The sequence below is a fragment of the Pseudophryne corroboree genome, chromosome 4 (assembly GCF_028390025.1).
Source record: "Pseudophryne corroboree isolate aPseCor3 chromosome 4, aPseCor3.hap2, whole genome shotgun sequence".
NCBI lineage: Eukaryota > Metazoa > Chordata > Amphibia > Anura > Myobatrachidae > Pseudophryne > Pseudophryne corroboree.
Window position 1 is genome coordinate 210,213,511 of NC_086447.1, and position 20,719 is coordinate 210,234,229.

A 20,719-nucleotide genomic window follows, 5' to 3' on the forward strand; every position below is an offset into this window, starting at 1 on the left:
GATATGGCCGGTAGATGGCGTTCTGCCCACTGTAGAATCCGTGAGACTTCCTTCATTGCTAGGCGGCTTCGAGTGCCGCCTTGATGATTTATGTAAGCCACTGTGGTGGCGTTGTCCAACTGTACTTTAACAGGACGGTTCTGAATTAAATGCTGGGCTAGGTTCAAGGCATTGAATATCGCCCACAACTCCAGAATATTGATCGAGAGGAGGGACTCCTCCTTGGTGCACCGCCCCTGAAGGGAGTGTTGCTCCAGCATTGCGCCCCAACCTCTTAGACTGGCATCTGTCGGAAATCCAGAACGGACGGCCCCTGCACAGTTGTTGGTCCCGGAGCCACCAGAGCAGTGACAGCCGGACCTCTGTAGTCAATGAGATCATTTGAGACCTGATCCGGTGAGGCAGGCCGTCCCATTTGGCTAGAATCAGCCTCTGGAGAGGGCGAGAGTGAAATTGAGCGTACTCCACCATGTCGAATGCTGACACCATGAGGCACAGCACCTGCAGCGCCGGATGTATCGACACTTGCGGACGAGATAGGAAGCAACGAATCCTGTCCTGAAGTTTCAGGACTTTCCCCTGAGACAGGAACAACCACTGGGTGTGAGTGTCCAATAGTGCTCCCAGATGCACCATGCTCTGAGCAGGGATCAGGGATGGCTTCTTCCAGTTGATGAGCCACCCGTGGGCTTGCAGAAACCGGACCGTCACATCTAGATGACGCAGGAGAAGTTCTGGGGAATTTGCCAGGATTAACAAGTCGTCCAAATACAGCAGTATCCTGACCCCTTGACGGCGGAGTACCACAGTCATCACGCCATGACTTTTGTAAAGACTCACGGAGCCGTTGTTAAACCAAAAGGTAACGCCCGAAACTGGTAATGGCAGTTGCCAATCGCAAATCTCAGGTATTGCTGATGAGACACAGCTATAGGAATATGCAGGTAAGCATCCTGTATATCCAGGGAGACTATGAAGTCCCCAGGTTCCAAGGCCAGAACTATAGAGCGAAGGGTTTCCATCCGGAACTTGGAAACCTTCACAAACTTGTTCAGTGCCTTGAGGTTGAGAATGGGCCGGGAGGACCCATTCGGTTTCAGGACTAGAAACAGCCGAGAATAGTACCCCCGGCCCCTCTGCGCAAGAGGCACCTGTACTACGACTCCTGTATCCAGGAGGTCTGTACCACTGAATGTAGAGTGTTTGCCTTTGTCTTGTCCAACGGGACATCTGTCTGGCAAAATCGATGAGGGGGTCGGTTTTTGAAGGCTATGGCGTAACCTTGAGTGACGACTTCCCGTACCCAGGCATCTGAAGTGGTCTTCAACCATTCCTGGGTATACCCTAGTAGCCGACCCCCCACCCTGGGATCCCCCAGAGGGAGGCCCGCCCCGTCATGCGGCAGGCTTATCTGTCTTGGAAGCTGGCTGACGGGCCACCCAGGCTCTTTTGGGCTTAGGCTTACCAGGTTTGGAAGTGCGGGCCTGCTTGTTGTACGCCTGACCTTTTGCTTTACCTGAAGGACGAAAGGGGCGTAAGGAAGTACCTTTAGCCTTCAACACAGAAGAAGCAGTACTTGGCAGATAGGCAGTTTTGGCAGTAGCCAAGTCAGCCACAATCTTATTTAAATCCTCCCCAAACAGAATATCTCCCTTAAAAGGGAGTACCTCCAGGGTTTTTCTAGAGTCCAGATCCACAGACCAGGATCTCAGCCACAATATCCGGTGAGCCAGGACTGATGTAGTAGAGGCCTTGGCTGCCAGGATACCAGCATCAGAAGCCGCCTCTTTAATATAACGAGAAGCTGTGACAATATAAGACGAGCATTGTCTAGCATGGTCAGAGGAGATTTCAGCTTCTAACTCCAAGGCCCATGCTTCAATGGCCTCTGCAGCCCAAGTAGCTGCAGTAGTGGGCCTTTTTGCAGCACCTGTGAGGGTGTAAATCGCTTTCAGACAACCCTCCACACGTTTATCCGAAGGCTCTTTTAGAGACGTGACGGTGGTGACCGGTAGAGCTGAGGAAACCACCATCCTAGCCACATGTGAGTCCACTGGAGGAGGCGTTTCCCAATTCTTAGACAGCTCCGGCGCGAGGGATAGCGAGCCAGCATCTTCTTTTGGAGGCACAAACTTCGTACCCGGGTTTTCCCAGGGTTCCTGACGTATATCCACTAGGTGGTCAGAGTGAGGTAAAACTTGCTTAATCACCTTCTGACGCTTGAACCTATCTGGTTTCTTAGGAGGAACGGATGGCTCGGGATCATCCGTAATCTGCAAAATGAACATAATAGCCTCCAAAAGATCAGGAACATCCACATGTGAACTACCCTCCCCATCAGCCGTATCCGAGTCAGAACCTGTGGGGTCAGTGTAAGTGCCGTCTTCATCCAACGAGGTGTCAGTGACAGCAGTGGATTGTGAGGAGACAAGCGCTCGCTTAGAGGACCCCTTGGACTTAGGTGAGCGATGGTCAGACTTTTTAGTAGTCAGGGACTGGTTCAACTTCTTTAATTGAGCAGATAAATCGTCCGCCCACGGCGGGTTAGCTGCAGGGACCACATACGGTTGTACCGGCATTGGGGGTCCCATAGGGGGTGTTAGTTTATGAACTAGCATATGGTGAAGCGTGGAAAAAGCGTCCCACAGTGGGTCATTATGTGCCTCCGTTACCACAGTCCCGCTGGGGGGCAAGGAGCCCCCAGAACCAGAGCTGCTATATTCTCCTCATAGGTATCTGCGGCTTCAGCAACACCGGCAGTGTGTTCAGCCCCAGAACAGTTACCCTCAGAAGCAGACATGATATAACTTGCAGTATCAGGTAACACAGTACAATTTGTCAGCAGCACAATACCTCTAGCCCAAACCCCTGCGCAGTGTAGTCAGCACCAGCAGAGATAAAGGAGAGATATGGTGACTAAATCACAGAGAAAAATACGTAATACAGTATATCTTTGTGAAAATCCTATATTAGATAAAACCTGACGCACCAAGCCCCCTCAGGTTATAGAATATAGGGATAGCAGGTTGAGTGAAAGACACGACATGGACACCACTCAGCTATCAAATGCACACACAAATAGTCACAGTCTGTACAATGCAGAGGTTATTACTAACAATACTGCAGTGGACTAGCTTACACAGCTATATAACAATAGATATAACAGTACACAGTAAGAACTGGATGTATATCACAGGGTAATTGTACTAGGAAACCCTGACTAAGTGCACTCTTTCTTAACTAACACTGACTAAAAAAGGCAGTTAGAATACTTAAGGGTCTTGTAAAGTCACAGCACTGACAACCAGGTGGCTTTACATAGGAGGATTTGCCCAAGCATTCCCAGGAACAGTGACCTGAGGGATAATGGTGCCGCAGACACTGCCAGGAAGTGAGGGAGAGACAGATATGCAGCTCCAGGGTGGGAACATTTGCAGAAAATGGCGCCCTGGGGCTGGGGGGAGGGGCTTCAGGTCCAAGATCTATCCCCCTGCTGGCAAAACCACCGGGTACTGCGGGCTCTAATAAAACGGTTTATAGAGAAAACCTGACCCGTCCCATGCCCTGGTGATCTAGTGGGATTGCCTGTACTGCCACAGTGTCCACCGCCAGCGTGCGCGGCCCGCCTCCCACTGACCGCGCCGGATCGGGATAAAGACCGGGTCCCGCAAGCGGGACCCACTTACCACCTCCCGAAGCGCGGCCACGCGATCCCGGAGAGCCCCCGTCGTGTGTGCCTGACAAGAAGAAAACCGGAGCCTCCTGCTGTAGTTACCCGGCACCCAGGGCTCGGGAGTGTACAGCGCCGCTGGGGAGAGCCGGAGCTGCAGCCGTGAATGTCCACTGACATGTAACACTGCTGCTGCCCTTGAAGTCTTCACTTTTTTCCTCAGAAAAAAAGCTCTTCTTAGGGCTGCCTGGAGCAGCCCCTCTGTTAAGTGCCTGCTACTGCAGTACCACCTACAAAATGGAGATCCTGTGCAGGGAGGCGGGATGATATAGGAGGCGGCACTATGCATTCAAAGCTTTGAGCCTGTTGGTGCCTCGGATCAAGATCCTACGCTACACCCCATTGTCCATTCCTTGTGGAGCCCAGTGTACCCTGCAGCAGAAAAATAAGAATTTACTTACCGATAATTCTATTTCTCATAGTCCGTAGTGGATGCTGGGGACTCCGAAAGGACCATGGGGAATAGCGGCTCCGCAGGAGACTGGGCACAAAGTAAAAGCTTTAGGACTAGCTGGTGTGCACTGGCTCCTCCCCCTATGACCCTCCTCCAAGCCTCAGTTAGGATACTGTGCCCGGACGAGCGTACACAATAAGGAAGGATTTTGAATCCCGGGTAAGACTCATTACCAGCCACACCAATCACACCGTACAACTTGTGATCTGAACCCAGTTAACAGCATGATAACAGAAGGAGCCTCTGAAAAGATGGCTCACAACAACAATAACCCGATTTTTGTAACAATAACTATGTACAAGTAATGCAGACAATCCGCACTTGGGATGGGCGCCCAGCATCCACTACGGACTATGAGAAATAGAATTATCGGTAAGTAAATTCTTATTTTCTCTAACGTCCTAGTGGATGCTGGGGACTCCGAAAGGACCATGGGGATTATACCAAAGCTCCCAAACGGGCGGGAGAGTGCGGATGACTCTGCAGCACCGAATGAGAGAACTCCAGGTCCTCCTCAGCCAGGGTATCAAATTTGTAGAATTTAGCAAACGTGTTTGCCCCTGACCAAGTAGCTGCTCGGCAAAGTTGTAAAGCAGAGATCCCTCGGGCAGCCGCCCAAGATGAGCCCACTTTCCGTGTGGAATGGGCTTTTACAGATTTTGGCTGTGGCAGGCCTGCCACAGAATGTGCAAGCTGAATTGTACTGCAAATCCAACGAGCAATCGTCTGCTTAGAAGCAGGAGCACCCAGCTTGTTGGGTGCATACAGGATAAACAGCGAGTCAGATTTTCTGACTCCAGCCGTCCTGGAAACATATTTTCAGGGCCCTGACTACGTCCAGCAACTTGGAATCCTCCAAGTCCCTAGTAGCCGCAGGCACCCCAATAGGTTGGTTTAAGTGAAATGCTGAAAACACCTTAGGGAGAAATTGAGGACGAGTCCTCAATTCCGCCCTGTCCGAATGGAAAATCAGATAAGGGCTTTTACAGGATAAAGCCGCCAATTCTGACACGCGCCTGGCCCAGGCCAGGGCCAACAGCATGACCACTTTCCATGTGAGATATTTTAACTCCACAGATTTAAGTGGTTCAAACCAATGTGACTTTTGGAATCCAAAAAAAAAAAAACTACATTGAGATCCCAAGTGCCACTGGAGGCACAAAAGGAGGCTGTATATGCAGTACCCCTTTACAAACGTCTGAACTTCAGGGACTGAAGCTAGTTCTTTTTGGAAGAAAATTGACAGGGCTGAAATTTGAACCTTAATGGACCCCAATTTCAGGCCCATAGACACTCCTGTTTGTAGGAAATGTACTACTTACTGGCCTCGCACCACGCAACATATTTTCGCCAATTGCGGTGATAATGTTTTTGCGGTTACATCCTTCCTGGCTTTGATCAGGATAGGGATGACTTCATCCGGAATGCCCTTTTTCCTTCAGGATCCGGCGTTCAACCGCCATGCCGTCAAACGCAGCCGCGGTAAGTCTTGGAACAGACAGGGTCCTTGCTGGAGCAGGTCCCTTCTTAGAGGTAGAGGCCACGGATCCTCCGTGAGCATCTCTTGAAGTTCCGGTTACCAAGTCCTTCTTGGCCAATCCGGAGCCACGAATATAGTGCTTACTCCTCACCATCTTATCAATCTCAGTACCTTGGGTATGAGAGGCAGAGGAGGAAACACATACCCTGACTGGTACACCCACGGTGTTACCAGAGCGTCTACAGCTATTGCCTGAGGGTCCCTGGACCTGGCTCAATACCTGTCGAGTTTTTCCCAACGGTTTATAATCCTGTGGAAGACTTCTGGGTGAAGTCCCCACTCTCCCCGGGTGGAGGTCGTGCTGAGGAAGTCTGCTTCCCAGTTGTCCACTCCCGGAATGAATACTGCTGACAGTGCTATCCCATGATTTTCCGCCCAGCGAAGAATCCTTGCAGCTTCTGTCATTGCCCTTCTGCTTCTTGTGCCACCCTGTCTGTTTACGTGGGTGACTGCCGTGATGTTGTCCGACTGGATCAACACCGGCTGTCCTTGAAGCAAAGGTCTTGCTAAGCTTAGAGCATTGTAAATGTCCCTTAGCTTCAGGATATTTATGTGAAGTGATGTCTCCAGGCTTGACCATAAGTCCTGGATATTCCTTCCCTGTGTGACTGCTCCCCAGCCTCGCATCCGTGGTTACCAGGACCCAGTCCTGAATGCCGAATCTGCGGCCCTCTAGAAGATGAGCACTCTGCAACCACCACAGGAGGGACACCCTTGTCCTTGGTGACAGGGTTATCCGCTGATGCATCTGAAGATGCGACCCGGACCATTTGTCCAGCAGGTCCCACTGGAAAGTTCTTGCGTGGAATCTGCCGAATGGGATTGCTTCGTAGGAAGCCCCCATTTTACCCAGAACCCTTGTGCATTGATGCACTGAGACTTGGCTCGGTTTGAGGAGGTTCCTGACTAGCTCGGATAACTCCCTGGCTTTCTCCTCCGGGAGAAACACCTTTTTCTGGACTGTGTCCAGGATCATCCCTAGGAACAGAAGACACGTCGACGGAACCAGCTGCGATTTTGGAATATTGAGAATCCAATCGTGCTGCCGCAACACTATCTGAGATAGTGCTACACCGACCTCCAACTGTTCCCTGGATCTTACCCTTATCAGGGAATCGTCCAAGTAAGGGATAACTAAAATTCCCTTCCTTCGAAGGAACATCATCATTTCGGCCATTACCTTGGTAAAGACCCGGGGTGTCGTGGACCATCCCTACGGCAGCGTCTGAACTGATAGTGACAGTTCTGTACCATAACCTGAGGTACCCTTGGTGAGAAGGGTAAATTTTGACATGAAGGTAAGCATCCTTGATGTCCCGAGACATCATGTAGTCCCCTTCTTCCAGGTTCGCAATCACTGCTCTGAGTGACTCAATCTTGAATTTGAACCTCTGTATGTAAGTGTTCAAAGATTTTAGATTTTAGAATCGGTCTCACCGAGCCGACTGGCTTCGGTACCACAATAGTGTGGAATAATACCCCGTTCCCTGTTGCAGGAGGGGTACCTTGATTATCACCTGCTGGGAATACAGCTTGTGAATGGCTTCCAAAACTGCCTCCCTGTCAGAGGGAGACGTCGGTAAAGTCGACTTTTGGAAACGGCGAGGGGGAGACGTCTCGAATTCCAATATGTACCCCTGAGATATTACCTGAAGGATCCAGGGGTCTACTTGCGAGTGAGCCCACTGCGCACTGAAATTCATTGAGAACGGGCCCCCACCGTGCCTGGGAACTGGCTGATCTCTGCAGCCTTTTTCCTCTCCCTCTGTCACGAGCAGAAAAGAGGAACCTTTTGTCCGCTTGCCAACAAAGGACTGCGCCTGATAATACGGCGTCTTATTTTGAGAGGCGACCTGGGGTACAAACGTGGATTTCCCAGCTGTTGCCGTGGCCACCAGGTCTAAAAGACCGACCCCAAATGTCCCCTTTCAAAGGCAATACTTCCAAATGGCGTTTGGAATCCGCATCACCTGACCATTTTACTGGTAGAATTGGACAACGCACTTATACTTGATGCCAGTCGGCAATTATTCCGCTGTGCATCATGCATATATAGAAATGCATCTTTTAAATGCTCTATAGGCAATAATATACTATCCTTATCTAGGATATCAATATTTCCAGTCAGGGAATCCGACCATGCCAACCCAGCACTGCACCTCCAGGCTGAGGCGATAGCTGGTCGCAGTATAACACCAGTATGTGTGTAAATACCTTTTTTTGGATACCCTCCTGCTTTCTATCAGCAGGATCCTTAAGGGCGGCCATCTCATGAGAGGGTAGAGCCCTTGTTCTTACAAGCGTGTGAGCGCCTTATCCCCCCTAGGGGGTGTTTCCCAATGCATCCTAACCTCTGGCGGGAAAGGGTATGCAGCCAATACTTTTTAAGAAATTATTAATTGTTATCGGGGGGAAACCCACGCATCATCACACATTTTATTTCTCAGATTCAGGAAAACTACAGGTAGTTTTTCCCTCACCGAACATAATACCCCTTTTTTTGGTGGTACTCGTATTATCAGAAATGTATAAAACATTTTCCATTGTCTCAATCATGTAACGTGTGGCCCTACTGGAAATCACGGTCGTCTCTTCACCGTCGACACAGGAGTCAGCATCCGTGTCGGCGTCTGTATCTGCCATCTGCCTGACGGCCTATGAGACGTCTGGACAGGCACAAGCTGAGTAGCCGGCTGTCTCATGTCAACCACTGTTTTTTTTATATAGAGCTGACACTGTCACGTAATTTTCAACAGTACATCCACTCAGGTGTCGACCCCCTAGGGGGTGACATCACTGTTACAGACACTCTGCTCCGCCTCCACATCATTTTCCTCCTCATACATGTCGACACACACGTACCGACACCCAGCACACACACAGGGAATGCTCTGATAGAGGACAGGACCCACTTAGCCCTTTGGGGAGACAGAGGGAGAGTTTGCCAGCACACACCAGAGCGCTATATATGTATAGGGACAACCTTACAATAAGTGTCTATCCCTTATAGCTGCTTATATCTGTTATTTTGCCAAATAAGTGCCCCCCTCTCTTTTTTACCCTGTTTCTGTAGTTGCAGGATGCAGGGGAGATTCTGGGAGCCTTCCTACCAGCGGAGCTGTGTGGGAAAAATGGCGCTGTGTGCTGAGGAGATAGGCCCCGCCCCCTTCACGGCGGGCTCTTCTCCCGCTTTTTACTGGAAAACTGGCAGGGGTTAAATACATCCATATAGCCCAGGAGCTATATGTGATGCATTTTTCGCCAACTAAGGTAAATTCATTGCTTCCCAGGACGCCCCCCCCCCCCCAGCGTCCTGCACCCTCAGTGACCGGAGTGTGAAGTGTGCTGAGAGCAATGGCGCACAGCTGCAGTGCTGTGCGCTACCTTATGAAGACAGGAAAGTCTTCTGCCGACGATTTATGGACCTCTTCTTGCTTCAGCATCTGTAAGGGGGCCGGCGGCGCGGCTCCGGGACCCATCCATGGCTGGGCCTGTGATCGTCCCTCTGGAGCTAATGTCCAGTAGCCTAAGAAACCCAATCCACTCTGCACGCAGGTGAGTTCGTTTCTCTCCCCTAAGTCCCTCGATGCAGTGAGCCTGTTGCCAGCAGGTCTCACTGAAAATAAAAAACCTATTTAAACTTTTACTCTAAGCAGCTCAGGAGAGCCACCTAGATTGCACCCTTCTCGTTCGGGCACAAAATCTAACTGAGGCTTGGAGGAGGGTCATAGGGGGAGGAGCCAGTGCACACCAGCTAGTCCTAAAGCTTTTACTTTGTGCCCAGTCTCCTGCGGAGCCGCTATTCCCCATGGTCCTTTCGGAGTCCCCAGCATCCACTAGGACGTTAGAGAAATGGTTTTAAGAAAACCATCAACTCTCCTATCCGTGACATCATTTAATGATGTTGAAGGCAAAGGTAATGTAGATTTTCGCACAAATCTAATGACATGCGTATCTACTTTGGGAGCCACCTCCCTATTTAAACAGTCCCCAGCCAGAAGAGGATAATTGGTATTCCATACTTCTTACTCGGCGTAACCCAAGCCTCCTGCATAATTTCCGTCAGCTGTTTTGACCCAGGAAACTCAGTCCTAACTGTTTTGGGACGTTTAAACACAGGTGCCTTAGATTTTAAAACAGGCTCTGCAGCCTCTTAGGATAGAATGGCTTCCATTGCATTCATTAGCTCTGATATGTCCACTGAGCTAAGGCCTTCCACCTAGTCTCCGTATGCAGAACCGGAGTGTGAGGAGTCTCATCCTCAGACAAATCCTCATCTGAAACACGTGTAGACCGTGAATATGTTGTTTCAGGTCTATGTGATTTACTTACCACCGGCCTTTCAGCCTGTTTTTGTTGAGAGGCTGCTGCTTCCCCTGCTGGATGCAATAAACCCCAGGTGGAATGCTGCATGTAAGGGTTAATAGTGTAACCTATTCCTGGTACAGAAGTTGGCATTATCCGCCCAGCTATACTGGATAATGTCAGTGCAAAAGTAGCCCATGGGGGATCCACTTGCACCTGTTTGTGTCCTGGATTTTAAGAGACTTTGGTGAAAAGCTAAAACAATTTACACACAAACTATTCTGAACCTGATCCAGAGATGTTAACCCAGCTTTGCAAGACAAACATGAAATGAGTGTTGGTGCTGCTGTGAGTGTATTTTCCTCACCCTTGACGCTCTTAGACATGATAAATAATCACACACTTGTACAGTGTTAACTACACAATTTGTGACTGTAATTTTGTTAAAGTGACATACAATCCGACCCTACCCTGCTTTGCACCAGCATTGAGGATCGGAATACACAGAAAAACTGACAGAATTATAGTATAAGTCAACAATCACACTAGTAATCAGTCACAGGTTATACATTAGTATAATAAGCAATGTGATCACATAATCAACTACAAATACATTTCAAATATGTAGGAGGAACATAATACCTTATATAGGATTTAACCATATTCAGTCGCATAGTGAAAGAAAACAGCAGGAATAGTTTTCAGATTCATATGCATAAGGCACTTATCCAACTATTCGTACTCAAAGGTGGATAGAGATTTAGTGCTGTATTACCCGACTCAGTAGAGTGGGATACAGGGAGACTCACCCCGCTTCCAGGATCGATCAATAAGTTAGCGAACACAGAGTGGATCCAGATGCTATTAGTATACACACTCGCCCCGTGAACCTACAGTAACCACAGATGCCCAAGTGAACACCGACGCACAAGTCACACAGGCGCCTATGCTGCGACTGGGTCCCCTTAGATATACAGTGTCTCAGACGGAAGCGGGAGACTCGGAGGAAACTGGTCATGAACCGGGGGAGAGCCGACTAAGTGAGCATCTGACTCCCCAACTGCCGACATCAAAAGCCTAGGGATCGCGGCCTCATACTACCCCTGGAGCCTATGATCCCTAGGGCCTAGCGCTGGTGCACCCTAGGTGGCAGCCGCATCGGCAACTGTTTGGTAGTCTCCTCCCAAAACGATGCCTTACCTTCTCCCCGTGCAGGAGTCCATGTTATTGAAAGCAGAGACTCCCTTCTTTCAAGACAAGGGGCATCCTCATATGGCCAGAGGGACATAAGGCAATCTATGGAAAACTATTGTTTTCCCATAGCACCAGGCGATATTGTTTAGTGCAGGCCTGGCCAACCTGTGGCTCTCCAGCTGTTGTAAAACTACAATTCCCAGCATGCTTTGCCACAGTTTTGCTATTAGGGAATGCTAAAACTGTGGTAGAGCAAGCTGGGATGTGTAGTTTCACAACAGCTGGAGAGCCACAGGTTGGCCAGGCCTGGTTTAGTGATTACAAGTGATCACCACACAATAGCTGCTTAGGGGGCCATATAATTTCAAAGAGGGGACTCCATCTTTCGCATGTGGCTGACTTCACATTTATAGATGTGGTGATAGGGATCGGTGAGCCCTCCCCACCAATATATTAAAAAAATATGTCTATTTTCCATAATGCAGGGCATTAGTATCTGGTGATCACCAGACAATTGCTACAGTATTACTGGTCCACATCATTTGAAAGAGGAAACTCCATGCTTCCAAACACTTACTTGCAGCTATTATGGGGGCAAATGAGCATGTATTGCCCTCCCCCTACATATAAGGAAAACATATGTGGGATAACATTGCCTGGTAATCACAGTTTATCACCGGGCAATATCTACTAAGGGGCCCAGAGATTGGAAAGAGACATCCCCCTCTTTCTAAATAGGTGCATCTTAATTAGTTGTAGTCAGCTTGGATGTAATCTCTCATGGTACTTGCATACATACACGGACGTCACTTTCGGTGAGGCAGAGGTAAGATTGTTTTATTTTGTTTGTTTGTTTTTTTTTAAATATTTTTTGGGGAGGGGAAGGCCTCGTCCTCTACAGTCTTGTTGTATACCCGAAGGACGAGCCCCACTGGTCCCCTGCAGCAAAGCTTTAATAACCATGACTGGCCAAATATTTGCCTAAAGGAAAATACATAAAAGAAACGTTTGTCTAGTTTGACTTTATTACGGACACTAGCTTTTTGTAATAAACTTTCAAGAACCTTTGTAGATTTCTGGTCTTTCATATAAATTGTATGGACTTTCCAGGGGCAAATTCTGAACATGCTGTACCTCTTTAGTATGTATGGTTTGGCCAAACAGATTGAACAGAAACAACTTGCCTGAAAGTGGCAATATCCCTTGAAACACAGATATTAAAACAAAGCACATAAGTAGCAATGGGAATTTGTAATACAAACTGTTGAGTTGTGTCATTTAATGCCCCTGTGCCCTTTAACCATGAATACCACAAGGCTTATGGCATCACTGAGACACTGGTGTATAGTCATCTCATAAGTGGTGCAGTCTATAAAATAATCTCCACTGGGCATTACTGACCAGAACACTTTGCTCTCGCCATGTTATGTTCATGGTTTTTCCCACTACAGATATAAAATACACACCTTTTTAAAGACCTTTCCATTAGGCTGGATTTCATCCTCCTCACTCAGAACCTCTCTGGTTCCCAGGCATCTCTTGTTTTTAAAAAGTTCCATTGCATGCTTGACGACCTTGTCCAGGGTATCATAGCCCGGATAGAGGGAGGAGGCAAGGCTCTGGAAGTTGTCCACTGATCGGAATGGGCTGTTTGGATCATCATTCAGAGGCTTGGCTTTAACCCGCTTTGCCCGGCGTTGCCTCTCCCTTGCTCCAGAAAGTAAGTACCAGGGAACAAAGATGATAACGTCATAAAGCCACATAAAGCAATGCAAGATGCAAAGCAGCACTGGATGTATGTCCTCTTTTATCTTCATTTTGGAAATCAAGGAGTGGGGATGTGAGCTGGAGTGATGGCAACAAATAAATATATCTGAAAATAAAACAGACAACTCATCAGTGGAGAATGTGGACAACATGCATGAAACATATCAAGCTACTTCACAATAGGCCATACAACAGTCTATTTCACCTGGTCACATGTGAAGGGCCCACATGTTTCCAGGGACACACCACTCAAAATCGTACGATGCATCATATGTACATCAAACATGGTACAATGTGCATACAATTAGGTTTGATAATATGGGCTGCACGTATGATCATTTGATGCAACGTGCGACGCACGGCGCCACGCATCATATCGTAATCGTGCATAAAACATGCACGATGTGCACAGAATGCGTCAATCTGATTCATACACGATATCGACCTGATATATGGCCAGCATTACTGTCCAAGCTGACATTGTTATGCAAGAACACCTAGAATACTTTGCTAGATGCATTTTAATTTTTAACCACAAGGTGGCGACCAGAGAACAATTTGTTACATTCATGGAAAAATTTAAGAAAACCAGATAAAATATAGTTGGCTTTTCAGGAGTATAAATCTTGCAGCAAGCAATGATTAGTTATAATGCTGGGTACACACTGGCAGATATATTGGCCAATCAGTTGGTTGTCCAATATATCTTTTGCTGATCTGCAGGTGTGTACAAGCAATATGTCTGTGAAAGAAGTCTTTCACAGATATATTGCATCAGCTGTGCAACACAGCAGATGACCAATATATCTTCAGATATATTAATGCATCTTTCTTTGTGTATGAACAACCCCCATCTGCGTATATAGCTGCAGATAGATTTAACAGCAGATATATCTTTAACATATATTGGTGCACCTTTCTGTGTGCATGAACAACCATCTGCAGATATATCTGCAGATCGATTGAACTGCAGATATATCTGGCAGTGTGTACCCAGCTTAACAACAGTCGTAAATTCAATTAAATCTATGTTATTTTGTAAACAAAACAAAAAGTTGTATTATCTTCCAGTAAAATAGTGATATGCCCATATCCAGGAAAACTTCCTCAACACAGACTACCATCCATACAAGTGCTACCTTTGGCCACAAGGTGGCACTGTTCTCCACAGAAGTAAAATAACTGCCCCAAATAAAAGTAAATATGGAGCCTGAAGCTGGGTACACACTGGCAGATATATCTGTAGTTCAATCGATCTGCAGCTATACATGTTCATACACACAGAAAGATGTACAATATATCTGCAGATATATTGCCCATCTGCTGTATGCAATAGATCTGTGAAAGAAGTCTTTCAGAGACATATTGCTTGTACACGCCTGCAGATCAGCAAAAGGTCAGCAAAAGGTATTTTGGCCGATCATTTGATTGGCCAATATATCTGCCAGTGTGTACCCAGCATAAGATTCTCTGCAGCATACCAGGTTCACAATCTGAAAATAAAGTAATAGTTTAAATAAATAAGAATAGTAAAAAAGCTGGTTAAGCAATTTGGTTATCACGTCAAAGCTAGCATGTCTATTACAGTACTGAAATGAAAGTGATGCTGTTGGTAGTTCTAATGACAAATTAGTCTACTTTGATGAACTGACTGTAATAAGTTAGATATGTTTAAAAATAACATGCAGATATGGGTCTATGGACTGTCTGGTCTATGCTACAATGCCAAATATAGAGAGAAGCTCAGAATAACCAGCAATCTATATGCTGCGTTAAGGCAGAAATGGCAGTGTTCACAGTCTCATGCCGCTAAGTACTAAATGCAGTGGTCGCCTTCGTGATTACATTTGGGAGATGCAGCCAGTAACCAGACACAAGGGTTACATGATAGCCAATACATTAAATGGAGAAGGTTCACTATAAAACATTCTGAGCTGGGTCTTCCAGCACGCACTCCCAACACCTAAGCCTGCTTCAGATGGGTCACCCTACTGCTTACCACTCCCTTATTATTTCTTCTCATATATGCCACACACATTCCTTAGTCTCCAGTGATGGACGAGCAACTTAAAAATAAGAAATGGGGCTGCAGATTACGCTCATTGGGGCATAAAGTAAGAAATAAGAGTTGAGGCTTAGAGGACATGGGGTCTATGTACTAAACCTTGGAGAGATACAGTTGGAGATAAAAGTACCAATCAGCTCCTGTCATGTTACAGCAGGCATTCCTAACCTCTGTCCTCAAGGAACACTAATATTCCAGGTTTTAGTGGTTTCCATGCTTGAGCACAGGTGACAATTAGTACCTCAGTTATTTTGATTTAACCATCTTTGCTGAAGACTGGATATCAGTAAAACCTGCACTGTTAGCAAGGCTTGAGGACAGGTTGGGAATGCCTGTATTATAGGCTGTGTTTGAAAAATAAGAATTTACTTACCGATAATTCTATTTCTCGTAGTCCGTAGTGGATGCTGGGAACTCCGTAAGGACCATGGGGAATAGCGGCTCCGCAGGAGACTGGGCACAAAAGTAAAGCTTTAGGACTACCTGGTGTGCACTGGCTCCTCCCCCTATGACCCTCCTCCAAGCCTCAGTTAGGATACTGTGCCCGGACGAGCGTACACAATAAGGAAGGATTTTGAATCCCGTGTAAGACTCATACCAGCCACACCAATCACACCGTACAACCTGTGATCTGAACCCAGTTAACAGCATAACAGAGGAGCCTCTGAAAAGATGGCTCACAACAATAATAACCCGATTTTTGTAACAATAACTATGTACAAGTATTGCAGACAATCCGCACTTGGGATGGGCGCCCAGCATCCACTACGGACTACGAGAAATAGAATTATCGGTAAGTAAATTCTTATTTTCTCTGACGTCCTATTGGATGCTGGGAACTCCGTAAGGACCATGGGGATTATACCAAAGCTCCCAAACGAGCGGGAGAGTACGGATGACTCTGCAGCACTGAATGAAAGAACTCCAGGTCCTCCTCAACCAGGGTATCAAATTTGTAGAATTTAGCAAACGTGTTTGCCCCTGACCAAGTAGCTGCTCGGCAAAGTTGTAAAGCCGAGACCCCTCGGGCAGCCGCCCAAGATGAGCCCACCTTCCTTGTGGAATGGGCTTTTACAGATTTTGGCTGTGGCAGGCCTGCCACAAAATGTGCAAGCTGAATTGTACTACAAATCCAACGAGCAATAGTCTGCTTAGAAGCAGGAGCACCCAGCTTGTTGGGTGCATACAGGATAAACAGCGAGTCAGATTTTCTGACTCCAGCCGTCCTGGAAACATATATTTTCAGGGCCCTGACTACGTCCAGCAACTTGGAGTCCTCCAAGTCCCTAGTAGCCGCAGGTACCACAATAGGCTGGTTCAAGTGAAACGCTGAAACCACCTTAGGGAGAAATTGAGGACGAGTCCTCAATTCTGCCCTGTCCGTATGAAAAATTAGGTAAGGGCTTTTATAGGATAAAGCCGCCAATTCTGAGACACGCCTGGCTGAAGCCAGGGCCAACAGCATTACCACTTTCCATGTGAGATATTTTAAGTCCACAGTGGTGAGTGGTTCAAACCAATGTGATTTTAGGAACCCCAAAACTACATTGAGATCCCAAGGTGCCACTGGAGGCACAAAAGGAGGCTGTATATGCAGTACCCCCTTGACAAAAGTCTGAACCTCAGGAACTGAAGCCAGTTCTTTCTGGAAGAAAATCGACAGGGCCGAAATTTGAACCTTAATGGACCCTAATTTTAGGCCCATAGACAGTCCTGTTTGCAGGAAATGCAGGAAACGACCCAGTTGAAATTCCTCTGTAGGGGCCTTCCTGGCCTCGCACCACGCAACATATTTAAGCCAAATACGGTGATAATGCTGTACGGTTACATCCTTCCTGGCTTTGATCAGGGTAGGGATGACTTCATCCGGAATGCCTTTTTCCTTCAGGATCCAGCGTTCAACCTCCATGCCGTCAAACGCAGCCGCGGTAAGTCTTGGAACAGACAGGGTCCCTGCTGGAGCAGGTCCCTTCTTAGAGGTAGAGGCCACGGGTCCTCTGTGAGCATCTCTTGAAGTTCCGGGTACCAAGTCCTTCTTGGCCAATCCGGAGCCACGAGTATAGTCCTTACTCCTCTCCTTCTTATGATTCTCAGTACCTTGGGTATGAGAGGCAGAGGAGGGAACACATACACTGACTGGTACACCCACGGTGTTACCAGAGCGTCCACAGCTATTGCCTGAGGGTCCCTTGACCTGGCGCAATACCCGTCTAGTTTTTTGTTGAGGCGGGACGCCATCATGTCCACCTTTGGTTTTTCCCAACGGTTCCCAATCATGTGGAAGACTTCTGGGTGAAGTCCCCACTCTCCCGGGTGGAGGTCGTGTCTGCTGAGGAAGTCTGCTTCCCAGTTGTCCACTCCCGGAATGAACACTGCTGACAGTGCTATCACATGATTTTCCGCCCAGCGAAGAATCCTTGCAACTTCTGCCATTGCCCTCCTGCTTCTTGTGCCGCCCTGTCTGTTTACGTGGGCGACTGCCGTGATGTTGTCTGACTGGATCAGCACCGGCTGACCTTGAAGCAGAGGTCTTGCTAGGCTTAGAGCATTGTAGATGGCCCTTAGCTCCAGGATATTTATGTGAAGTGATGTCTCCAGGCTTGACCACAAGCCCTGGAAATTTCTTCCCTGTGTGACTGCTCCCCAGCCTCTCAGGCTGGCATCCGTGGTCACCAGGACCCAGTCCTGAATGCCGAATCTGCGGCCCTCTAGAAGATGAGCACTCTGCAACCACCACAGGAGAGACACCCTTGTCCTTGGTGACAAGATTATCCGCTGATGCATCTGAAGATGCGACCCGGACCATTTGTCTAGCAGATCCCACTGGAAGGTTCTTGCGTGGAATCTGCCGAATGGGATTGCTTCGTAAGAAGCCACCATCTTTCCCAGGACCCTTGTGCATTGATGCACTGAGACTTGGCCTGGTTTTAGGAGATTTCTGACTAGTTCGGATAACTCCCTGGCTTTCTCCTCCGGGAGAAACACCTTTTTCTGGACTGTGTCCAGGATCATCCCTAGGAATAGAAGTCGTGTCGTCGGGATCAGCTGCGATTTTGGAATATTGAGAATCCAACCGTGCTGGCGCAGTACTATCTGAGATAGTGCTACCCCGACTTCCAACTGTTCCCTGGATCTTGCCCTTATCAGGAGATCGTCCAAGTAAGGGATAACTAAAACTCCCTTCCTTCGAAGGAGTATCATCATTTCGGCCATTACCTTGGTAAAGACCCGGGGTGCCGTGGACAATCCAAACGGCAGCGTCTGAAACTGATAGTGACAGTTCTGTACCACAAACCTGAGGTACCCTTGGTGAGAAGGGTAAATTGGGACATGTAGGTAAGCATCTTTGATGTCCAGAGACACCATATAGTCCCCTTCTTCCAGGTTTGCAATCACTGCTCTGAGTGACTCCATCTTGAATTTGAACCTTTGTATGTAAGTGTTCAAGGATTTTAGGTTTAAAATTGGTCTCACCGAGCCGTCCGGCTTCGGTACCACAAATAGTGTGGAATAGTACCCCTTTCCCTGTTGTAGGAGGGGTACCTTGATTATCACCTGCTGGGAATACAGCTTGTGAATAGCTTCCAATACTGCCTCCCTGTCTGAGGGAGACGTCGGTAAAGCAGACTTTAGAAAACGACGAGGGGGAGACGTCTCGAATTCCAATTTGTACCCCTGAGATACCACCTGAAGGATCCAGGGGTCCACTTGCAAGTGGGCCCACTGCGCACTGAACTTCTTGAGACGGGCCCCCACCGTGCCTGAGTCCGCTTGTAAAGCCCCAGCGTCATGCTGAGGACTTTGCGGAGGCGGGAGAGGGCTTTTGTTCCTGGGAACTGGCTGTTTGTTGCAGCCTTTTTCCTCTCCCTCTGCCACGGGGCAGAAATGAGGCGCCTTTTGCCCGCTTGCCCTTATGGGGCCGAAAGGACTGCGCCTGATAATACGGCGTCTTCTTAGGTTGAGAAGCTACCTGGGGTAAAAATGTGGATTTTCCAGCAGTTGCCGTGGCTACCAGGTCTGATAGACCTACCCCAATAACTCCTCCCCCTTATAAGGCAATACTTCCATGTGCCTTTTAGAATCCGCATCACCTGACCACTGCCGCGTCCATAAACCTCTTCTTGCAGAAATGGACAGCGCGCTAACTCTTGATGCCAGTCGGCAAATATCCCTCTGTGCATCACGCATATATAGAAATGCATCCTTCAAATGCTCTATAGTCAGTAATATACTGTCCCTATCTAGGGTATCAATATTTTCAGTCAGGGAATCCGACCATGCCAGGCCCGCACTGCACATCCAGGCTGAGGCGATTGCTGGTCGCAGTATAACACCCGTGTGAGTGTATATACATTTTAGGATATTCTCCAGCTTTCTATCGGCAGGTTCCTTTAGGGCGGCCGTATCAGGAGAGGGTAGTGCTACCTGTTTAGACAAGCGTGTGAGCGCTTTATCCACCCTAGGGGGTGTTTCCCAACGTGCCCTATCCTCTGGCGGGAAAGGGTACGATGCCAATAACCTTTTAGGAATTATCAGTTTTTTATCGGGGGAAACCCACGCCTCATCACACACTTCATTTAATTCCTCGGATACAGGAAAAACTACAGGCAGTTTTTTCTCACCAAACATAATACCCTTTTTAGTGGTACTTGTATTATCAGAGATATGCAATACATTTTTCATTGCTTCAATCATGTAACGTGTGGCCCTAGTGGAAGTCACGTTTGTCTCCTCATCATCGACACTGGAGTCAGTATCCGTGTCTGTGTCTGCCATTTGAGGTAACGGGCGTTTTAAAGCCCCTGATGGCGTTTGAGACCCCTGGACAGGCACAAGCTGAGTAGCCGGCTGTCTCATGTCGTCAACTGTCTGTCGTAAAGAGCTGACACTGTCACGCAATTCCTTCCATAAGCTCATCCACTCAGGTGTCGACTCCCTAGGGGGTGACAACTCTATAATAGGCAATTGCTCCGCCTCCATCTCATTTTCCTCCTCAAACATGTCGACACAATCGTACCGACACACCGCACACACACAGGGAATGCTCTGATAGAGGACAGGACCCCACTAGCCCTTTGGGGAGACAGAGGGAGAGTATGCCAGCACACACCAGAGCGCTATATATAGACAGGAATACCACTATAAAATGTGCTTTTCCCTTTATAGCTGCTGTTAGTATTAAAACTGCGCCAAATTAGTGTCCCCCTCTCTTTTTTACCCTTTTCTGTAGTGCAGGACTGCAGGGGAGAGTCAGGGAGACGTCCTTCCAGCGGAGCTGTGATGGAAAATGGCGCCCGTGTGCTGAGGAGATAGGCTCCGCCCCCTTCTCGGCGGCCTTTTCTCCCGCTTTTTGGTGAGTTCTGGCAGGGGTTAAAATACATCCATATAGCCCTGGGGGTTATATGTGGTGTATTTATGCCAGCCAAGGTGTTTACATTGCTGCTCAGGGCGCCCCCCCCTAGCGCCCTGCACCCTCAGTGACCGAAGTGTGCCTGAGTAACAATGGCGCACAGCTGCAGTGCTGTGCGCTACCTTGTTGAAGACCGATGTCTTCTGCCGACGATTTTTCCGGACCTCTTCTTGCTTCTGGCTCTGTAAGGGGGCCGGCGGCGTGGCTCTGGGACCGAGCTCCGAGGCTGGGCCTGTGTTCGGTCCCTCTGGAGC

At 48.1% G+C, this 20,719-nt stretch overlaps 1 protein-coding gene across 2 annotated transcripts in view; it reads right to left on the minus strand.

Moving 5' to 3' along the window:
- The window catches only part of ACSL3 (acyl-CoA synthetase long chain family member 3), a 221,819-nt gene that overhangs the window by 116,582 nt on the left and 84,518 nt on the right, over window positions 1–20,719 (minus strand). For both annotated transcript variants that reach the window (XM_063915902.1, XM_063915903.1), the window contains exon 2: window positions 12,690–13,096. In XM_063915902.1, coding sequence (XP_063771972.1) covers window positions 12,690–13,040 — 351 coding nt within the window. In that variant the 5' untranslated portion in view covers window positions 13,041–13,096. The remainder of the gene's footprint in view (window positions 1–12,689; window positions 13,097–20,719) is intronic.